This window comes from Pteropus medius, unplaced genomic scaffold (genome assembly GCF_902729225.1).
Source record: "Pteropus medius unplaced genomic scaffold, Ma_sr-lr_union100, whole genome shotgun sequence".
Lineage (NCBI taxonomy): Eukaryota > Metazoa > Chordata > Mammalia > Chiroptera > Pteropodidae > Pteropus > Pteropus medius.
In genome coordinates, this window is record NW_024342469.1 from 4,579,707 (window position 1) to 4,602,175 (window position 22,469).

General features: G+C 58.2%; 1 protein-coding gene across 2 annotated transcripts in view; it reads left to right on the plus strand.

Moving 5' to 3' along the window:
• SCUBE1 (signal peptide, CUB domain and EGF like domain containing 1) overlaps positions 1-22,469 on the plus strand; it is a 115,396-nt gene that overhangs the window by 48,419 nt on the left and 44,508 nt on the right. Inside the window, exons 5-7 of one of the 2 annotated variants that reach the window (XM_039863236.1) lie at positions 13,150-13,275; positions 17,375-17,491; positions 20,100-20,189. In XM_039863236.1, the coding sequence (XP_039719170.1) occupies positions 13,150-13,275; positions 17,375-17,491; positions 20,100-20,189 (333 nt within the window). The remainder of the gene's footprint in view (positions 1-13,149; positions 13,276-17,374; positions 17,492-20,099; positions 20,190-22,469) is intronic. The other variant, XM_039863237.1, reaches the window with a different exon arrangement.

The following is a 22,469-nucleotide window of genomic DNA, read 5'->3' on the forward strand; positions in this document are numbered from 1 at the left end:
GGTGGCACTGGCAGCCACTGAGGTACGGAACTCACATGGGAACAGTGCGGATGGAGAGAAGAGAAGCTGAGGTGACGGGGATGGCTGAGAGGGAAGGTGAGAGGCGGGGCAGCAGGACCTTCTGCGGACCCCTTCTGCGGACCCCTTCTGCGGACCCCTTCTGCGGACCCCTTCTGCCGCGGTGCACGCTTCGGAGAGTCCTGCTACCCCATCACATAGATGCGGGATATTTCGGTGGTGGTTGGCTCGGGACAACGTGAGGCCTTGTTCTTAATAGAGTAAGGAACCAGAGGGAAGCCCAGAGGCTCAGGGCAGGACTAGCCAGTCTCTGCTTTTCCTGAGGCCGATAGTGCAGGCAGGTCCTGCTTGGCACACTTGCTCAGGGTCCAGACTCACAAGTGTCCAGGGACGGCTTGTGCAAAGTGCAGGTCCCTGTCCTCTTTGCCTGGTCAGCTGACCGGGGCCTGACCCCAGCCTGAGGCTGGCATAAATTGCCAGGAGTTGACTGGTGTGGGGACAAGCTTAGGACAAGCTGGGGCGTCATCGAGGGTCAGGGGCTTAAGAGGCTGGGGTGGAGTTTCTGGGGGCTTGTTCAGCATCCAGCTACCTGTACTGCTCTTCAGTGACCATGTGACCAGGCTGGGAAAGGGAGCCGGGCTGCCCATTCTTCTCGGTGGGCAGCGCTCAGATGCCCCACCTTTGTGCCAGGGCACAGCCTCCCAGAACCCACAGACTGCAGGGGAGGCACACACAGAGATGGGCGCGGACAGGACAGTGCGTGGAGGTCCCCGGCAGAGGGGTCGTGGGGCCGCAGGAGCCTAGGAGGCAGTGCTCACTCAGCAAGGAAGGTTGCGTGCGTGCGGGACAGTGGCCCCCTTTCGGCCGGCTCCCAGACTCCGTGGGCGTGGAGCAGGCCCGACCATCACACTGGCCCTAGCCAGCTACAGCAGGAAGCCTTGGAAGAGGTGCGCACCCTTGCCCTTGGGACCTGCGCCCACTTCTCAAAGTCCTCACCATCTCAGAGCTGGCTGGAGGTGCTCCCTGGCACAGGTCCCTGGGGAGTTTTCGGGTACAGACTCCTGGGATTAGGTCAGGGCAGACAGAGCCAGTGGTTCTCACCACAGGAGCAGCCTCTAAGGGCAGCTGCCCTCTCCCCCCTGTCCCTGCCCTCGTCCTGGGCCCACCCCACTCACGCTCCTCCAGGCTGACAGGAAGGGCCTTGACCCTCCGCTGGACTTCGTCTTCCGCCCTGCTGCTCCTGTTCCCCTTTGCCCTTGGCCTGCAGGCAGACGGGACACCGCCCTTCCTCCCTCCCCCATCTCAGTCACCAGGGGCCCCTGCTATGCCCACCCCGCCCCTCTGCAGCTCCTGTGGCTTTTACCTTCGTGACTACCCAGGAAAGTGCTTCCAGTGAGCCGTCCTCCTCATTACAGGAGGGCAGCCGAGCCGGACCACACCGCGAGGCAGTACTCAGCACGGGAGCTGGGTTTCTAATGACAAAGCCAGTTCTGCTCCAGTCCACCTTCAGACTCGAGTGAACGAGCCTGTGGGCAGAGACCTACAGTCCTTCCCAAGCCACCGCAGCCACACGTGGGCTTAGGATCCTGTCAGTGTACCTGGCTGGTAGGGTCCCACTGGCTCCCAGGACCTGAACGCACACAGTGGATCAGGACCACGCTTTGACCTGGGGCCCCAGCATGGCTCCTCCAGGACCAGGGACCTCCCCTGCCCTGTTCCAGGGCTTTCCGTCATCAGCTGTGGATGCTGGGGTCCCCGTGGCTGTGTGTGGCTGGGAACGTTCTGTTTTAAATGAGGGGACCAGTGTGGCCATGGCGCTTCCCCTCGGCTGCCCCTTGGGGCGGACTGGCCAACTAGCGTGCGGGTGGACTCGCGGTGTGCAGGTCCAGCTGGCTCCCCCGCCTGCTGCAGACCAGGCGGGCGGGAGAATAAACAGCTCTCGCATTTACCGGGAAGATTTATGGTGCTGCTGGAGAAGGCCGTCCTGGCCCTGTGCAGTCCGGAACGGCCCTTGAGGTGGGGACAATAAATCCAGCCCATTATTTTTTACGAGCCTCCCACCCCATAAACAACTCCTTTGGCTGTCGGCGAGCCGGCCTCATGCCCTTCTCCTGGCCCAGCCTCCAGCCAGCCCAGCCAGGGAGCCCTGCAGGGACCGGGATTCCCCCACACAGCAGTCCCAGAGTGGACAGTGCAGCAGAGGGCGAACACCAAGCCAAGAGGTGGCTGGTCATAGCCCTGGCTGCCTTCCTGGCCCCAAGTCCTGGGGCCTCAGTTTCGTATCTGTATAAGAGGACAGACATTAGTATTCACTGTAGAATTATTTGTGGGGATTAAAGTGAGATAATACGTACACACCATGTCCCCTAGTGATGTGCTCGGGCCTGAGATCGATAAAACCGTCAGCTGTCACTGGGCATCACTATGTGCCAAGCATTATGCCCAGACGTTGACATGAGTAATCGAATCCCAAAGACAGCTTCGTCCTGCGTAGCTGCTGTTACCCACACTTTTCAGGTGAGGAGAAGAGGCTTGAGAAGCAAGAGACTCGTTCATAGTAAATAGCATAGTCCAGAGCCCCGGTCTGCCTGCCTGCTAAAACCAAGGGTACCGGATGAGCAAGTGGGTGCAGGGGTGGGAACAGGGGTTGCCATGCAGCCTGGAGCTCTCTGTGGCACAGGGGCCTGCCTGTCTCCCCTGTCCGGGGCCATGCTCCACCCTTTCACTGGTCACCTGTCAGGAAGGAGAAACAGACTTGTCCCTGGTCACCGCAGACCAAGGCCTGGGACCTATATGAGCTGACTGTTCCCACATGGCTTCCTTTAGAGTCCCCGAGGAGGGAGGGCTAGGGTTGCCAGATAAAATACAGGACACCCGTTTAAATTCGGATTTCAGATAACGAATACTCTTTAAGTATAGGACATGTGGGACATGTTAATACTCAGGAAATACCTGTCGTTTATCTGAAATCCAGATTTAACCAGGCATCCTAGGTTTTTATTTGCTAGATCCAGCAGTCTTGGATGGGGGAAAGACATCTCCAGCCCCGCAAGCCTGAGAGGAGTGAAAACTCAGGGGGCCAGAAAGTCTCACAGGCCTCTGTGGTCCCAGCCACCTGAGCCTCAGAGAGGCGTGGATGTTCTCATGGTGACGCCTAGTGATCAGCTAGGGAACTTCAGGGAGCGGGAAGAGGAGGGATGGTGAGCCCCAGGGAGGGGACAGAGGGGCCTGGGATCCAGGGTAGGCTCTACCTGAGGGGCAGACAGGCGCTGCAGAGTCAGCCAGTGGGGGTGGGACGGGACAGGACAAGAGGACAGGTTGGCCTTTACTGGGCACCATCTGTGTCTTGAGGTGGCTGTCGGGGACCCTGAGCTGGAGCCATCACCTCTTTACTACCCTTTAATGGTCCTCCTCTGCTCCAGAGGAGGAGACAGAGCAAGTTCCAAGGCCACACGGCCGGGAAGGGCCAGAAGCAGGGCCGCTGGAGCTGGGCCGCCCCTCAGTGATGCCTGACCCTGTGGCACTTTGTCCACACACCGCAGACTGGTGTGGTCCTCACAGCTGTCGGATGGGCTCCCTTCCCTCTCACGGAGGTAGCTTTCCAGGGGCTCCCAGGGCCAGGACTGGTCAGGCGCCGGGACTGGAGGAACCAGAGGCTGGTGTCCCATCTCTGCTTTCTGAGAAGGCAGGCCCAGCCCACCTCCTCCGCTCTCATCTGGGGTGCCTGGAGCCAGCCATGGTCTCAGCTCTCCATCTCCACGTACACAGTGCCTGTCTACCCAATGAGCGGCCTTGGCAGTGGACTTGGTCTCAGCTGAAAATGCACCCACGTGGGGTGGGCATCCTGGCAGGCTCTGCTTGCGGCCTCGGCACAGGGCCTGCACACAGGTGGTGCTTAGCAAAGGTTTGTGGAAGGAGCGGGTGAGTGAATGGGTAAGGTCCTTCCAGTTCCAGCTTTCTGAAAAACCTGTCACTGTTATTGGCTCTCCTGTAAACTCAAAGCAGGACACCTTTGTTTCGGAGCCACGCCCCTTGCCCATAACTAGTGCACTCGTGGACCAGCTACCTGTAGGACCAGCCATCCTATAGGTGTTTGCCGCATGGCTACTACAGGCTCGACTGTGGTCTGTCCTCTGCAAGAGCAGAGCAGCGTGAAAGGGGGCTGGTCCTGTGGAAAGGCCTGGTTAAAGGAGATGCTGCCTAAATATTCGGGGATAGAATCAACAAGTAGGCAAGTGACCGAATGAACATGGAAGGTGTTGGGAGTCTAATCAGGTGAGGGTGGGATTTCTGCGGCTGGACCAGCTGGGCAGTGAATGCTGGGAGAAGGCAGGATGCACGTGCAGAAGGGCCAGTCGTCCCAGGGCCGCTGAGGTGGCCAGGTGGGCACCAGGCTGGTGGGTGTAAGGTGGGCATGTAGCCAACAGGCTAGAACCCTTTGGACCTGCCGTTGGAGTGGCTGTGGGGGCGGGGCGGGGACTTAGGGGGGACCTCTCTGTGAACCTCAGCATTGTCACCTGTCGGGTGGGCCTGCTGATGGCACCTGGCAATCAGAGTCAATTAGGGATGTTTGCAGAGAGCCCGGCATACAGCCTGGCACTGAGGAGCTCTGGGTAAGTGAAGGCCCACAGTCCTAATCACTTCCACTTTCCAGGTGGGGCTACACCTAGGGGTGCAGCCTGGGGCGAGTGGGCTCATGGTTGGCTGGGGGCCCAGCCTGGACCGCGATTCCCCAGGAGGATGTAATTTCAGGGGTGAAGAGTAGGAGGTAGAGCCCTGTTACTGCTAAAACCCAGACCTCCTGATGAGAGGCTACCAGGGCACATCCAGGCGCGGGTGCTGTCAGAGTGTGGTTAGGGGATCGGGGCAGGTCCTGACCGGCGGGCTGGCGGCATAGGCTCAGGGCTGGCACTGCACCACAGGCAGCAGCCAGGCCTGGGCCTGCAGACAGATGCGCCCTGTTGCCTGAGTGTTGGCCCCATTCTGATGCAGAAGCCAAAGCTCAGGGTGGCCGAGCCCAGGCCCCCCACCAGTGCAGATGGGTTCAGCAAACATTTCTCAGGCCTTCACTTGGAGCTAGGCACTGTGCGGGACATGGGGGTCTAAGCGGTGACTCAGGCTTAGGCCCTGGCTCCTCAAGGCGCCCCTAGTGTGGTGGGGGAGACCTAGCAGTTGCAATTTGTGTGGGTCTATCAGAGGTGGGTGCAGGAGCCGTGGAGGTCAGGCTGGGCCCCTAATCCAGCCTAGGGACTTGGAGGAAGAATGCAAGAAGGAGGGCTTCCTAGAAGAGGGGACACCTAAACACAATCTCAAATAACTTGTCAGAAGCTGCCATTCAAGGAAGGGAGGAAGTGTGTCCCAGGCAGAAGGAACTGCACATTCCAGAAGGTTCCGATGTGAGAAGCTAGGGTGGGCTGTGCAGGCCGACAGCAGGGTGTCCCTGCTGCCTAGGGCCACAGCAGGAGTGAGGGGGTCAGGAGCACTCCGGGTGCCATCCTGGGAACTTTCAGCCTAACCCTGTGGACAGTAGGCAGGGGGCATTGAAGGGTTTTTAGCAGTGGGAAGACAGGTTTTTACTCTAGACATTTCCTTCTGCATTTGGAGAAGGGCAGGTCTTCAGGTCAGACAGAGCAGGGTTCAGGTTTCGGCTCTACCGTGTCCTACTCAAGTGACCATAGGCAAACGGCTTAACCTGTCTGAACTGCTCTGTGAAATGAGAATGAAGCTGCTTTTCCGGCAGGGTGCTATTGTAACGGCCTCTGTCCTCTGTGCCAGGGCTGGGGCTGGGACTGGGGACTAGGAATAAACAGGTGTGCTCCTGGCCCTCAGCAAGCCCAGGCAGGGGGTCTGAGGAGCATGGAGATGTCTCTGCCTGATTAGAGGGGGCGGGGTGAGAATTCGGGCATCTTGAAGAAGCTGGCACTTGAGATGGGCTTAGAGAGACAAGATGTGGAAATGTGACAGAGCCAGGGAGGGCAGGGGCTGGGTCACTCCTGCACTCTGGCCCCTGTAGGGAAGGAAGTCTGGGGGTCTGGGGGCAGCCCGGTCTTCCGCGCCCCTCCCCTGACATGAATGCCCTATTGCCTCCTGGACGTCTGCTGGGAGCACAGGTCCTGACGTGAGCCATAGGGTCACATCGCCTGTCCCACTCCTTGTCTCTTGGACAGGTTGCCAAGCCTTTCCTTGTCCCATTCTCTTCACTTGCAAAGTGGGGACAGTCGCATCTACTTTGAAAAAGAGGTCAGGGGCTTAAAGGAGATTATTCCCGTAAAGTGCTACTGTACAGTAGCTGCTCAGTAATGGCAGCGGTGGTTTTCATCAGCCTGAACCCTGTTTTGCAGCCCAGAGCTGCCCCCATTCTGTCTTGCTCATGCCTGCCCCCTAGATCCAGCCCCCTCACCTCACCTCGCCTGTTTGAACCCTCTGTGCCTCAGTCTCCTCACCTGCTGAGGGAGTAACACCACGACACAACAGCCCTGCTGGTGGCAGGATCAGTGAGATAACATCTCTAAAGCACGGGGAACAGCGTGACACACAGGCCGCTCTGGGCCACGGTGTTGCCGTCACCGTCTCTCCCACGGTCCGTCCCAGCCCTGTCCCTCCTGGCCGTGCCCCCAGGGCAGGCCCTTTCTGCTGTTTTCTCCAGCTCCCCTCCGAAGCCCACGGAGCCTGTGTTTGCTTTGCCCTGCGCAGCCGGGACAGCTTGCTGAGCTGGCCTCTCCCTGCCCGCCCCCAAGGCTCCGGCCTCTTTCTGGGCTGCATGATTTTCTATGGATGAGGTGGAAGGGGAGGGAAATCCCTCCCTCCCGAGTCGTGGGGAGGAGAGCAGGGCAAGGTCGTTGCTCTCTTCTCCCTGCTCTGCTGTTCCCATGTGCCTTCCCTTCTCAGGTGTTTAAGGGACATGGATGCGCAAAGTGATGTTGTTGATGAAGTCGCCATAGCAACGACCCTTGCGTGCACACATTCCGGCTTTGTTATTCTGGGCCAGGCAAAGAGAAAGACCGCTCCTTGGTGCAGACTGGGCTCCGCGCCCACCACCCTGCCTTAGATGCACCTGCGAACTTTGCTTTGCAGAAGATGCAGTGTACACGCTGGGGGGGGGGGCAGGTAAATTCTGCCCCCATGTAATTCTGTGCACACTCCAGTGCAGCGTCCGAAAGTGATAGAAGGTCTTTGGGAAAAGTAGGCCCTGGTGGGGAAGGGCTGCCCAAGCCTGTCGCAGGGCCCAGAGAAGGCAGAGCTCTGGGAGGGGCTCATCAGGAGGGGGCACTTGCCTCTCACATTCTGTGACCCTGGCACGGCTTTCTCCCACCCCGACCCAGCCTCCATGTGCCTGTTTGGGAAATGGAAACTTTTACACAGGTGGAAACTAAAGCTGAGAGATTACGCAATTGTCCCAGGTCATGTGGCAAGTGGCAGAGTCTGAACTGGGACCTGGCAATTTGGCAATAAAGCGTCTGTCTCCTCATTGCTCCCCACCCCATCCTGGGCACCAAGGAGACACTTGGTCGGAGTTTGCAGGATGTAATTGGATTCGGAGAGGCTGGATCTAATTAGAGTCGACCCGGCGGGCAGCCTGGCCTGACTGGCACTGGGCCGCTGATGACCAGGATTTCTGGGAACGACTCTGAAATTATACCTCACTTCCCCTTGAGACGGGGCGGTACACAGGGCTTTCTGCTGAACGCGGCACTGAGGTCACTCCCCCGTATCAGGACAGGTTGCTAGGCTGAGGGAGAAGCTGCACCTGGCCCAAGGGTGTGGCTTTCTCGTTGTACGGCTCCCAAGAGCAGATGGGTGCAGAGCAGGGGGCCACAGGAACGTGGAGTTTGGGCCAGGGCCCTTCAGATCCATGGATTCACAGGAGCCCTTGCTCACGAGGCAGCCAGAGTTCAGGAAGGCCAGAGGCGTGATACGTGCAGTCAGATGAGGCTTCGTGTGAGCCCAGTGGTTGTGCAGGGAGCTGAGGCTCTGCCCTCGCGCTCGGTGAAGCTGCTGGAAGGTCAGAGAGGCGCCAGGGCTTATGTGCTTTGTGGAGGGGCTACACAGAGAGCTTCACAAAGGAGGTGGCACCTGAATTGGCCATGAATTTTAATAGGCTTTTCAATTCTGAGGACAGTTAATAGTAACAGTTACCGTTTATTATACTACTCTGTGTTGGGTTCCCAGTTCTGTTCGCCCCAGGAAATGCTTGCTGCCAGTCAGCCAGCTGGGGCCCACAGTGTAGCACTGACCCCAGGGCAGGAAAGCCAGGTCAGGGAGCCCAGCAGCCTGGGTTCCAGTCCTACTGTCTGACCTGGGACAGGCATTCCCTGTCTCGGGGCCTCATTTCCTCCCAATGAAGATGGACGCAGGGACCCATCCGGCCCTGGCCATGGTTCTGCCTGCCGTGAAGCCAGTCTCCCGGCCTGCATGAGCCAGCGCAGCCCCCGGTGGGGAGGTGCAGCTCCTGTGTCTGCAGCCGGCAAGGCACTGAATCGCCAGCACAGAGGAGAGCGTGTCTCCCCGCCCCGCAGGCTGGGCTGTCGTGGCCATCTTTGGCTGCTAGGGTCATTTTTAAACTCCAGCCTCACGTGAGCCTGGCTGTGGTGGCTGCTGTTCCCAGCCTGTTTCCCAGGACAGTGGCCACTTGGGTGTGAGAGCCAGACCTCTGTGCCAGACCCTGTGGAGGAAAGGCGAGGTCATTCCATTTCCCGTCCCTTCACTATGAAGACAGGGTCTCCCTCCCCCGGGCAGGACCTGTACTGAGCAGTGAGGCCACCGAGAAGGCTCAGAGCTCAGCCTGCCCTTGGGAGCTGATGGGAGTCGCACAGAGAGCAGAGAGGAGCAACACAGCCACCACATCAGGCCGCAGCGAGCGGAGCACGGGTGTCCAGAAGGCCCTTGACGGGCCTGGGGGCCAAGGAGCTTCCTGGCTCAAACTTCCTGGCTCATTGTTAGTAAGCCTGGATTCTCATAAAGGAAGATCTCCTGACGGCAAGTCCATGGTGTGGGATAAAGCCGAGTGATTTCTATAGCTCAGCATGGAATGCAGTGGGAAAATACAGTTTTTAATTAGAAATCTATTAACGTTAACACGTAATAAGTTTTTAATTTCTATTTTAAAATAAATTAATAAATATAAACTCTCCCATTTAATTTCTAATACGGCAAATACCAGCAGCTGGAACACATTCACACGAACATAAGCTCTTCGGGCTCCTCTGTCATTGTCAGGAATGTCAGGAAGCCCACTTCTGTGGTGACCCAGCCCCTTGCCTGGAGAGAAAGAAGGGGCTCTTGGGGCTTCGAGGCCCGTGTGTGAGAAAGCTTGAGTGCAGAAGACGGGACACATGGCCTCAGTGCCAATCCTTAGTGGAAGATGGTGGCCTCGCCATCCCCTCCACGGTTGCTGAGAGGACTAAACCTTAGAGACCAGCCGATCACAGGTGGGGACTGGGGTCCACCTTCCCAGCTCTGGGGTTTCATCGTTTAGTGCCACATCAACTCTGAACCAGAATGCTAGATTACTCCCCTAAATTATCCTTTGCCAGCAAAACAACATCACCTTGGCTCATTATTAGAGTCTAGATTCTCAAAAAGAAAGATCACTTGGTGGCCAGGCCATGGTGGGGGAGAAGGCTGAGTGATTTTTAAAGCTTAATTCTCTGTCTCGTGTCCAGAGTTCCAGGCCACCTCAGCTCCCAGCTCCCCAGATCCGTGGCTGGTAGCGACGAGCAGGGCTTCTCGTAGTCACGATTCTTCGGCTGGGAGCGGAGTTTCCGTCTCCCTTTCTCCATCACATGTGAGCTTGAGCTTAAACAGGGGCCCTCGGGCCGTCCCAGCTTAGGAAGAGAGCACAGGCCTGCTCGAGTGGCATCAGCTTCCTGTGCCAGGCGTGGGACAGCCTGGTCGGTTAACACGGGGGGTTGGTGTGGGGAGACATGAGGAGTATGACCCGAGCATCAGGAAGCTCTGCGGAGTTGGTGGCATTTGAGACAGGCCCAGGATTTTGTTTATGAGAAACAGGAGGATCAAAGGGGTGGGCAGGGCACTTGGGGCTGGTCAGCCGGCGGCGTGGGGTTGCAGGCCACGTGTAGGAGGCGGTGGGAGATGAAGCTGGGAGGAAGCTAGGACTCCAACTCCTTGTACAGTGTGGGCACCAAGGAGCCACAAAAACTATGTGTGCAGCGAGTGAGGAGTGCCCTAGACTCAGCCCACCATTGACGGTAGCCACCGACGATGGTCATGGAGGCTGCTCAGTGGACACCACCCACTGACCAAACCCTCGCCAGTCAGAAGACCTGATGAGGGACTAAATACGACTCAGTGGCCCAAGAGCGTCCCTCCAGTGCCTGCCTCCTCTGAGGTGGGGCTGCCTGGCCTAGGCAAGGCCCCCTGAGGAGCTGCACTGTCTCCAGATTGGCAGGAGAAGGTGCCGGCCGCCGGAAGTCAGTGCCCCCATAGTCACTGAGCACCCGCCGCATCTGGCACTTGCCCGTCTGTGAGGCAGATGATCATTCCCGTTTTACAGACGAGGTTCCAAAAGTGAAGCAGTTTTCTCCAAGATACGCAACTAGTAAAGAGGCCACACTCATACCCACATCTGCTTGACTTCACAAGACTTCCTTTCGTAAGAAAGCCATGTGCCAGGCTGGCTCAGACCAGCTCGTGAGAACCAGCTTCACCTTCAGGGACATCTCCCTGGGGCTTTCCTGGAGCATTTACACCACAGCCCCCACCCAAGCCTCAGCACACAGCTCTGCAGGTCACGCAGACCAGCTGCTTTGGAATTTAGTGAGTTCCGTGTGAACTTGCAGCTTCCTGTGAGGAGCCTGGCATTGAAGAGCTTTGCTCATTCAGGTGTCGATTAGTTGGTCATACTCTGCGTCAGTCCAACGATTTGATTCGAGTAAGAAAATCAAGGTAAAGGAATGAGAGCCGTAAAATCAGATGAAACCAGAGGTCAGCGTGCTGAGCCAAGTGCAGGCTTCGTTCATTTCAATTTTTTTGTTTTATTGAACTTCAGGTTTTTTAAATCTTTATCATAGCTGCCAGGGCGTTTGTGTTTTTATTGTGTTGTTCTTTTTTCTTCGTTGCTTTTTTTATTCTTTGTTTTGTTTTTCGTGTTTTTAAATATATGTCAATTCTCAGTTGCCCCACGTAAGTGCTTCAAGTGGACGGGGTCAAAATTGAGCTAGTCCTCACCTCACCTAGGAGACCAGTGAGCCACCTGGGAGAGGCCACCTTCTCTCTTTTCCAAGGCCAGCTCCTCACAGTGGGACATGGAAGTCAGGTCTTAGGGTGGTGTATGGGTGGACAGCAGCTCTTCCTTTCATCTGCCTTTAGCCTCTTGATGGACTTGTAACCTACAGCCTTTCACTTGACCCCTGACCTCATAAATTCTGGAAACTCCTCACAAATCACCAGGAAGATAAACATCAACTGGGGTCAACTGAAGTGGGTCTGAGCCGCTCTAGGCAATCAGGGAGGGGAGATCAAGTCTGAGGTGGGGGGGGTGTCCCAGGAACTGTGGGTGACTGAGGAGAGGGGACCCTTGCTCTTCCCATCACACCCGTGCCCTCAGAATGTGTTTCTGTGTCGTTGCCAGTGAGCCCTGACTGGACGGGGTGTGGAGGCCAGGCCTCTGGAGACTTAAGGCGAACAGTCTGGGGTCACTGCCCTCGAAACCCGTGGGCAGCCCAGCTCCACTCAGCAAGGCCCCCGGGGTGGGAGGGGGAGAGGCCTTTGTGGTCCAGTGTCCTGGTTCAGGTCTTCATGGTGCCTTTGCACACCGTCGGCCTTTGGGGCAGGCGGCGTAATCATGGTTCCCCCGTCTCTGGACGGGGTGCTCACCTTTATAGGGGACGAGGGGCCCCGGGACATGCACAGGACGTCACCACTTGGGTTTGGGGCCACAGTGGGGGACTCTGGGAGCCTAGGAGGAGAGGGGACTGAATCGGCAGGCCTTGTAAGGGTCAGGGCTTCCAAGTGTGGCTGGAGAACTTGCTGGAAGGGCCAGCCACCATGAGCAAGAATCCAGACACAGAGCCTGCTGCAACTAGAGGGTGGGGCACCATGGCAGGCACTGGGGCAGCCCAGCCCTGGCACCTATGGCGTTCTCCCCCTTCCAAAGCCTCCCACGCCACGGGGAGGCCAGTCGCTGATTGCCCCGGTGAGATGAGGCCTCAGAGAAAAAGGTCCCTGAGGTTTACGTACAGTTTTGCTTTAAAAAAGTGTCGTTTGCCAACCAGCGGGACTCTTGGGCTGAGAATAGGACACAGTGACGTGTGTGCCCCTGACCTGAATGAGCTCCGTGAGGGCTGCGGGCGCCAGTGCAGGGCTGTGTAGGTGGAGCTGGAGGCTAGCTGCAGGGCATGCAGGGCTTTGCCCTTGGAGGTGAGGGTTCCTGGGTCCTGGGGAACACTGACCAGGTACACGCAGAGACCTCCTCTGGCAGCTGGGAAGGTGGCATGTAGTTCATGACATAGCCATGGGCTGGTGAGGACAAGCCTCTGAGATCCAGTGGATCTGACTTGTGCAAACGCAGTGAGGGGTGGCTGAGCAGGACTGGCGGTACCTGCGGGCGTGGCACTGGAGGCTGGCCAGGGCACCCAGCCCCCTCACCCATCGGCGCTTCCCCTTGGGCCGAGCCTGCCTCACGGGAGCACATGGCCTCTCTGTGTAAACCCAGACTGCTGCACACCACTGTCATTTCAACGCCACCCACACCCACTTCAGCGGGGACGTGTTCTAAGGCCCTGACCGGAGAGCAGTTCCAGAGACCCTGCCCCGTAACCTGGCCTAGGGCGGAAGCATCTCTTCCGTGGGTCCCCCACTGCCATTTACTGGGTGGCTCTCAGGGCGAGGCCTGGCTCTAGACTTGGGCACTCAGGTCTTTCCCTAGGGGATCTCCTTCTGGATGGCTAGGTGCACGCCGCGTGTGTGTGTGTGTGTGCGTGCGTGTGCGCGTGTGCGCGTGTGCACGCGTGTGTGCGCGTGTGTGCGTGTGCATGTGCGCGTGGTGCATGTGCTAACAGCAGCCCAACACTCCCTTTGATTGTGATGTTTCATTGGCTGTCTCTTTTCAGCCTGAAATTTTCTCTCCCCTCTTCTCTCCCCGGTCCCCAACCCTTCTCTGTCTCTCCTCAGAGGGTATGAACTGCATGAACAAAGACCATGGCTGTGCCCACATCTGCCGGGAGACGCCCAAAGGTGGGGTGGCCTGCGACTGCAGGCCCGGCTTTGACCTTGCCCAAAACCAGAAGGACTGCACACGTAGGTAGATGGAGGCAGATGGGTCAGATATCCCCACGTGTCTCCTGCCGTTGCTTTGTGGGGGGTCTTCCGGTCTGCTTGGATGTGGCCCAGGGAGGGTTCTCAGCCCCTCAGGGTGGCGAGGAAGGGAAGGCCCCGTGAGAGGCGGGGGTGGGGCACGATGGCCGGGGCCATGAACCCCAGGCTCAGAGTTTCCCCACCTGACACAGCGCCACCGACGCAGCCCTGGAGCCGGGCTAGGTCTGATGCAGGGGCCTATTTGAGGACCCTGCCGTGCTTCTTATACCCCCTTCTTTTTTCCCAATGCCAGCCTCATGGGCCAGGCTCTCCAGTGGGCATGGAGGGGCTACGGCACGGGGGTCTATAGCTCGGTTTCTGGCAGGCCGGGGCAGCCCTCGTAACAGGGTGACACAGAGAAGGAAAGGAGCTTGGTGCGGAGGGTCCCGGCCCAGGCTGTGCTGACCCCATTTCCAGGACCTAAGCTCAGAACTCGCGCTCCCCGCCTGCAAGGCCGTAATGGTGCCGCCCTGGGAGATCTGGGGTGATGAGGCCTCTGGCTAGAGGGGGCCATTTCAGGGCCAGCTCAGCAGTCAGCCCGCAGGGTTCATGTGTAATGCATCCTCTGAGTGTGGACATCTAGCTCCCCAGTAGGAGTGGGAGCCCGCAAATGAAGTAGGACCATGGCCAAACACCCTCAGCTGGTCCTCAGGAGCCCCCGCCCCCGCGCGGCCTCCACCAGCTGCACGGGGCATGGCAGGATGAGACCCCTGCTCGCTGGGCAGTGGAGACCCAGGCTGATGTGCTGCTGCCCTGTGGCTGCGAAGAGCCGAGGGAGGCCGGCGCGAGCAGCCCCATCTCCGGCCAGAGACAAGCGCCCTGTACCAGGCCTACTTCCTGATGCAGGAGATGGTACGGGGGAGCCCAGAGCCAGCTCCCAGTGCGGAAAGCAGCCCCAGCCTGGCTACTGCAGGGGAGGCTGAGGCTGAGCAGCTCTCACGAAGCAAATGGCTTGCTTTCCACCCTGCGTCCTGTGCAGAAGACACGGCCCTGGTTCGGTCCACCTCCCTTAGTCACCGTGATTTGCTCAGCGGCCATTGCTCTCCCTTGTGCGCCTGCCACACCTTTCCCAACTTGTGGCCTCCTCAGACAGTCACCAAGGTCTTGGACACCCGCACGCATCAGACACAGGCCCTGTCTCCAGGGAGCTCATCCGTTCCCCGAAGCGAAGACGCTTCCTCGTGCCCACTGTGGCCTGAGCGTGGGCCCGCACTCCTCTCCTGCGGGGTCACAGAGATAATCACGTGTGCTGTCACCAAGGTCAGGACCACTCGGAAATGCCAGCTGCAGCCCCGGGACTCCAGCACGGCCCTGCCGTCCTCTCCTTAGATGGATTCCTTTAGCTGCAGAGAATCCTGCCGCCTGGCAGACCTCAGCACAGAGAGTGAACAGCTCCAGCTCTCCCGGCCCCCGCGTCAGGTCATCCGCCTTCCCTCAGGACAGAGGCCAAGGACGGGCACATGCGGAGTGGGCAGGCTGGTCCACAGGCCCAGCCGGAAGGGGAGCGCATCCCCTCAGTCCGCAGGACAGACGGGCTGCCGCCTGCTCTGGCCAAGGCCGGAGCTGGGTGCTGGGTGCGGCGGGAGCTGCACGGGAAGTGGCGGGGCTGGCGGACTCGACCCCGCACGCGGTAATTCCATCTGGACGAGGGGACAGTTCGCTCAGAGAGCATCTCCGAGGGGCCGCCCGGGGCTGAGCGGTCAGGGACAAGGCAAGGCCCCGCGAGCGGTGAAGACTCCCCCTACCCCAGTGCCACAGAGGGGAGCCAAGCCCGTGCCCAGAACGTTTGCTCGGGAGAGAGGCAGCAGCCTTCCCTCCCCGCTCGGTGGCCGGCTATTGCCAAGGTGTGTGGAGAGTCTGGCCACAATCCTGGGGTCCAGAGCGGTGACTGCCCTGCAGCCCTCCTGTGAAGGGACCACGTAGATGGCTGTCCACCCCGTCAGCTTTGGTTCCCTCTGTGTGGTTAACGTGGCAGAGTAGTGTAAAGTCAGCTCTGAGACTGTCCCTCTAGCCTTTCAGGTCACTTGAGGTCCAGGAAATTCTACATCTGGAGTTGGGTTGGGGGCTGAGGCCTGGCCTGGCCAGCCTCTAGGGACCAGGCGGACCATGGGGACACTGCACCCAGCTCTTCCATCCAGAGCCCAGGACCCACCCCAAGGCCAGAGGTTTTCCCCGTTTTTCTCTTGGTCTTCCCAGATCTCTGTGTACAAGCTTGGCCCGTGGGTCCGTGACATGCAGACACCGTGTGCAGGGAGTGAGGGACGCTGAGCGTGGCCCACCCTCGAGTCACCTCACATAGGCCTTTGTCCTCCTTAGAGTCACTTGTAGGGCACAGCCATCACCCGAGCCCAGAGCTTGGAAGGAACTGGCCGCAGTGCCCTAGCTGCCTCCTCTCAGGCTCCCCCGCCCACTCCAATGCGGCTTTTCTCTGGGAAGTCACGTGATGTCCCACCCAAGACGGGCTCTGCCTGGGTCTCTCCCTCACCTGGGATTTATGCTTAGCAGCTGTTCATGGGCAGAGAGATGCACTGCTTCAGAGATGACACTGCTACTCTAGGCTGTCAGGCTCCCAGGACCGCAAAGAGAAGAGACGGTCCTGTGCAGAAGGGACCAGAGGACTTCGTGCTCGAAGCCCCCGTCGAGTTTCCTGAAGCGATTCTGCAGGTCCCTGAAACGTCACCCTGGCAATTTGGTCCCTCCTTCGGATGAGCATTAGCTGCCTGTGGAAGAGGCAGCCTGCTAGAGCCTCCGGTCACGGAGGACAGCGTCTGGGATGCTGAGCAGGAGCCATTCTCTCGATGTCCTCACCCAGACGCCTGCACTCAGGACGGATGCCAGGGAGGCTCCGAGCCGCCCTCTCGGTGAAGGGAAGCGACCCCAGTAGGGGGGCCACAGAACTCCGAAGCGCTCAAAAGCCTTCGCCAGGAAGCCGCCACCAAATAACTCCCCGCCGGGACCAGTCCTGCTCATGGGTCATCTTGATAGAGCATCATTAATTCAGACTCCACCAATTCAGAACTTTCGACACCTCTGACCACGGTCGGTCGGAGATTAACTTTTGCATATTTGATCATCATTAGCATTTTGCCCTGTAAACTAAGAGTGTAGATAGAATTCTGGATAAGTGGTTGAGGTATCCAGGAAGACGTCCGCGAGGCCCTGGTGTACCAGGTCACAGACCCCTGGGGTCTCGCTGGCCCAGTGAACCCATCCCATAGAGATGCTGGGTCTCCTCTAGTGGGATCCCTCACCCTGGAAAGTGATAACAGCGTGTTTTCTTTTAAATAAACTGGAATTTATCATTTTCCCTGCTTCAGATTGGCTCCTTTTTGTTCGGCCCCGCTTCAGCAGACCCGGGTCGCGGATGCTGTGGCATGTTTTAAGTTTCTGGGCTGCAGGGCACCAACTCCTCCAGGTGCTACGACTGCAAACTGCGTGCATGTTTAAATAAAAGGTCACTTTCAAAACTACCTGAGGTGACACTGATTTGCCTGCGTTTTGTCTGGCTAGATGTCACTTTGGGCTTATGAGGGGCCAGGGTTTGAGATGGCCGCTTGGACTTGGAGAGAATAGACCTCTGTGGGACATCCTCCCACATGCCCCAAGACATAGGCAGAGGACAGACAGCTCTGCGAGAGTTAAGGAGACAAGTGTATGTGCCTCGTAGCGTATGCCTGGCATTGACAGACACTGCCCCATCGGGATGGCTGTTTTAAAGTGTCTTTCGCAGTCCAGGAAGGACGACATTGTCCAGCTTATTATCCCTTTCTTCAGCCGACATGGTCAGCTGTGTGCCAGTTCCGTCCGAAGCCCAGGTGACCCAAAGTCTATTCTCTGCCCCACCCCAGCAACCTCTAGGGAGTGAGCAGTTCCGTCCAAGACCCTCAAGGGGCTGAGGTCCAGGGAAGGCATGCCTATTCTCTGACTGTCATTTGCCCTCAAGATCCTCCCCCATCCTTTAAAAGAAACCACCAACACCAAGAAACTAATCATTCTTGTCGTTCTGTTTATACACACGTATGTGCACTTTGGGCCTAACTAGTAACCTGTAACTATGGAAACGGAGGCTGCCAGCACAGCTGCGAGGACACGGACACGGGCCCCATGTGTGGCTGCCACCAGAAGTACGCCCTCCACTCGGACGGTCGGACGTGCATCGGTAAGTAGGCAGCTTTGCCTAGCACCAGCACCTGCGTACCACCCTGCCCCCCAGGGCCATGCGGCCCCGGAGCCAGCCAGCACCCCGCTCCCGTGTCCCAGTTCCCAAGAAGGAGGCTTAAGGGAAATAAGAAAAAGTCTCCCCAGCATCGATGGGCAGCTTTTGGTGGGAACTTACTCGGTTCCTTCTGCCGCCCGGGACCGAGCGCCTCTGCTTCGTGTCACTGCAGGTTCTCTGCGGGTCCTCTCCTCAGTGTGGGGGCGTCCCAGGCAGGTGGTCTGTGGGGAGGAGGAAGGTGTGTGCTCCTGAGGTGGGCAGCTTCGGTTCCTGAAGCGCAGGTGTTTCCTCCCCAACGTGGAGACACACAGCAGACACATTTAGCCTCATAATGGCCTCAGCAGTGACGTGAGCAGTGCGCAGCGGTCTGGAGAACCGAGAGGTTTTCTCAGAAAACTGCTCTGAGTCCCCATGGTCCAGACCACCAAGGGAGATGTTCGGTGGACCCCAGGGGTCTGGGTGTTTTAACCGCTTTCCCTTCCCAAACTAACGGGGGCTCTCGCCGGACTTCCTCTCTCACCCAGAGTCCCTCCTTCTCAGCGATGCCCCCTCCCGTCACCTCCCCTGTCACATGGAGTCTCTGTTGAGTCTCAGACACCCGCTTCCTCCTGGTCCTTATTTCCAAGGGGAAACTCGCACATCTCTGATTATCTCGTGCCGTGATCACTGGCAGGTTCTTTTCCCACCCAAAGATAACAGCAATTTTTTTAACTGAGAAAAAGCAATTTCAAGGTTGGTGTCCGTCCAACTTTGCACATCCTCCTCTTTCTTTCTCCTTGATATTGGCACACTTTAGAAACCCACAAGTCAGCTATCGCGGTGATTTTTTCAAGGCCCCATTTCTTATCATCCACTTGGAAGATGTTTCTTGAGGGACTTTCAAGTAACAGAAAAGGGGATGGCAAGCGAGCAAAGCCCTGAAGTCCAGAGTGTGCTGTTGCATTCCGTCCCCTGTGACCTGCTCCCTGGCACCTGCCGAGCTAGGCAGAGGGGCTGGGCCCGGGGCGGGGCACCAGCGGTCCCATCCTCGTCCCTGGCTGTCGTCCCAGGTGCTGCTGCCTGCGTGGTTCTCCCTTCCTCTGTGTGGTCTCTCCTCTCCAACAGCCATTTTTGGTTTCATTTTATCTCATTCCTCCTGCTTTTCTGGTGATGGTCCCTGATTGCCTGTCTTGTCTGATAACTGACGTTCATTAATTATTTTCAGAGTCAAAAACCAAACCAAACAACCAAAAAAAATAATAATAATTTGAAGCAAAACCCGGTCTTAGACCAGTGTCTCTATTGCAGCCTGATCCCATCTAGAACCTCCTCTCCCTCCCCTCTGCCTGTCTCTGCTGTCCTGCCGGAGGGCTCCCAGGCCCACCGGCCCCCTTCCTGTCTCGTCCGCTGGAGTCGCCCTCAGTGTTTGCGTCTGCAGTGGGGCCGCCTCTGCCGGCCACTGGACCAGCGCAAACAGCTGCCGGCCAGACACACAGCCAGCCTCGTCTAACACATCTCGTCTTCGTCCACCTGACTCATCCTTTCTTCTTCTTCTTATTTTTTTTTATCTTCTAGTGTCTGCTGCATGTGACGGCCCCGCTTGGATCTATTTTCTCACGTAATTTTCCTCACCGCCTCTTTCCCTCCTCCCCTTAGAAATCCCTTCCCAGACGCAGCTCCTGGGCCCTTGCTCCCTGCCGGCCAGGAGAACCTTCCATCTGCCTGCTCCCTGCTCCCCAGCTCCCCTCGTGGGAGTGGGAGTGACGTCTCCGCACATCACCCTCTGAGCAAAAAAAAAAACCTCAATCCCGCTAACCCCTCGTGCTCCTCCGTGAGAAGCATCTGGGCGGAGCTTCCTGCCCAGCGGCCAGAATGCGCTCCGCCCTCCGTCTCTCTCCTAAAACGACTGACCCCTCTTTGCAACCCCTCGTCGAGCACTTGAATGTGTCGCTCTAGTCCTCTATAGACAAGCAGGCAACCAGCGCTGCCCAAATCGATCCCCTGGTTTTTCTGTCTGTTCGATGGGATCCATTATTGTGTGTGTTTGTTCCTCCGTATTTTTGTTCTTAATTTTGCATGAGTGTTTGACACACTTTCACGCTCTTGAGACAGGGCGTCTGCTCCATCACCGGACCTCACGGCCCTGTCCCCTTGTCCTGTGCCCTGTCCTATGCCCGCCTCTCCAGCCCGAGCCAGGGGCGTCTGTAATGGCCTGTGTCTTCGTGAGCTCTGCGTGGCGCTGTCTGCTTCTGTGGCCCTCTGCAGATGCGTCCTGTCTGCTGACCTCAACTGCCTCCTCCGTTTATGTGCGGATGGGCCCTGTGTCCCCTCTGTGTCCTCTTGTGGCCATCCCCTTTTCTTTACCCCATCCCGGCCCGGCTGCCTCTTCGCTCTGCCCTGAACATGCCACCTTGGAGGTGCCTGGGTTTAGCCCCTTGGCGAGGACGCTGCGCCGGCTCGCATGCTGTGTTGGCTTTGTGTGCGCCACGCCGAAAGGCTGACTGTCTTGGGCCGCGGGAAGTGGGCTCTCATTAACCAGTGGCTCCATGTTTGTCCCTTACTTGTGTTTTAGAGAAGGATGAGGCTGCAATTGAGCGCTCTCAGTTCAGTGCCACGTCAGTAGCTGATGTGGACAAGCGGGGGAAACGGCGGCTCCTCATGGGTAACGCTTCTCTTCCACTCCCTTTGTTGTCCTTGCCCCTTCGTCCGCGCGCGTGTGTGTGCGGGTCCTGTGCGGCGTGCCGGGCGTCTGTGTGCGGGCGTGTGGAGCTGTGAGTGTGTGTGCGGGCGTGTGGCGTGTGCGCGTGTATGTGGGCTGTCCGTCTGTGTGGTGTGCCCACGCGAGTGCGGTCACGGGTGCCACGTGTGAATGTGGGGGGCTCCGCTCCAGATGGGAACTCACTTTTTCCTTTTTAAAGTTTTTACCCTTCATCAAACACATGTATTTCTTTGTTTGTGTGTTTGTAGCCACGAACCCAGAGCCAGTGTCTAGTGGCCTCTGCACGTAAGGAGACGTGCTCTGTAAAGCCTTTCTACCTGCAGTTAGCGTCCCAGCATCAGCAAAGCAACAGCGAAACACAGACACAGGCGAGGGCGTTAGTGTAGATCAGGGATTCAGGCAGCGCAGCCCTATCCATCTCCCCACTCAGGAGAGAAGCCACGTCCAGGAAAAAAAGCCACATCTCGATTCGGGCTGAGGGATCTTAGGGTTCTCTGGTCCACCCTGCTGGCGTTATAGCTGGGAAGTCTACCTGGGAGGGGGTCCAGTCAAGGTCATCTGGCAGGCCTGGGTAAAAGCAGTACTCAGCCCCTCCTGGCCCCAAGGCTCCCTGACTCCATGAGTGACCCCAGCCAAAGCCTTGGCCCACTTTCCCATGGTCCCCCCTTGGGCACCTGCGTGCCTGGAGGGTGCACACAATGTCAGCTGCACTCTGAGCACTGCCCCTGGGCTAGATCCAGACTCCAGGGAGGCCCACCCAGAAATGCCCAGTGCCACTCGGGGTGGCTCAGAGGCCTGCTGGTGTGGCGGGTCCTTGGCCCTGTGAGGGAGACGGAAGGAGAGAGAGAAAGTACTCTTCCACCGAGCTCAGTCTGCACAGCGGAGAAGCAGGTCTGCCTCCTTGTTCATTCATTCCTATTTCTCAGTGCTGCTCCCACAGCGCCCAGGCTGCTGGCCCCGGGGTGGCACCAGCTGCCTAGGCCTGTGGAACAGAGCTGTAGGATCACCTGAGATTATCACAACCTTCTTTGTGACACTCTGATATGTCATGCCAGCCTTGGGAGCTGTGAGGCCAGGTGGTACGTGTCCCATGTGACACTCTGATACGTCATGCCAGCCTTGGGAGCTGTGAGGCCAGGTGGTACATGTCTCAGTCAAGAAAACTGAGGCTCACTGGGGTTCCCTGGCTTGCTCAAGGTCGCACACTACCTTGAATAGCTGAGTTTAGTCCAGAGCTCATGGCAGTGTGGGCTCTTAATTGTCAGGGTCACGGGACCATGGAGGTCAGATCCTGAAGGTCCTGGAGAGGTCACCTGGTTTTGTGGTCTTCGTATAGACCTCAAAGGAGCCCAGGCATCTAGGGAGGAGCGAGGTCCAAGTGGGGCCACGGGAGGGATGTGGCCACGTGCTGAGGAGTAGGCTGGAGGCTGCCCTCCCCAGTGGGGCTTTGAGGAGCAAAAGAGATCACGGGCTGGCTGGCGGTGCTCTGTGAACCCTAAAATCCACAGTGGGGAGAACAGGCATAGCCCTGTTTATTGAAAGACAACACTAAGGGCCTGTGAGGCCAGAGGTTCACCTCCGGTCACACAGGCAGATGGGACAAGCTCAGGCGGGAAGCCCGCTGTCTGCGCATTCTCGTTGACTCGTTGACTCGGGCCATCATTGTTGGCCTTGGAAGTTCTGGAAATGGCCAAGAGGTAGGCTTGGAGGCCCCACGAAGGAGGCGCATCCACACCCTCTTGGAAGGTGTGAGTCAGCACTGTGGACTTTCTGGAAAGGTAGCTAGAAGCGGATGGCGGGGATCTACGAGTTGCCAGTGCTCTGAGGCCATGCTGAGGCCCAGAAGGGCCGGGCCCCTCATCCTCACCTGCTAGGAGAGGCAGGCACTGCTGCTGAGGCCAGAGCTCCAGAGCAGGGCAGGACTAGGCATGGGGCCCCCAGGCGCCCTGCACCCTTCCCAGCAAGAGCATAGTGGTGGAAGAGGGCTGAGCTGCGCTGGCATCAAGCAGGTGGTGGCAGGGCGGGTGGGTAGGTGGAGAGTCAGTGGACAATGGCCCAGAGCCAGACCCTGGAGCGGGGTCTGGGAGGGCAGGAAGGAGGCGCCGAGGACACAGCTATTCTCGCCCCGGGTTTGGGAGGCAGAGATGGGGGATCAGAGCGAGGAACTCTGTGCCAGGCCAAGGAAATGAGTGATGACTGGCCTTCCTGCATTCCCACCTCTCT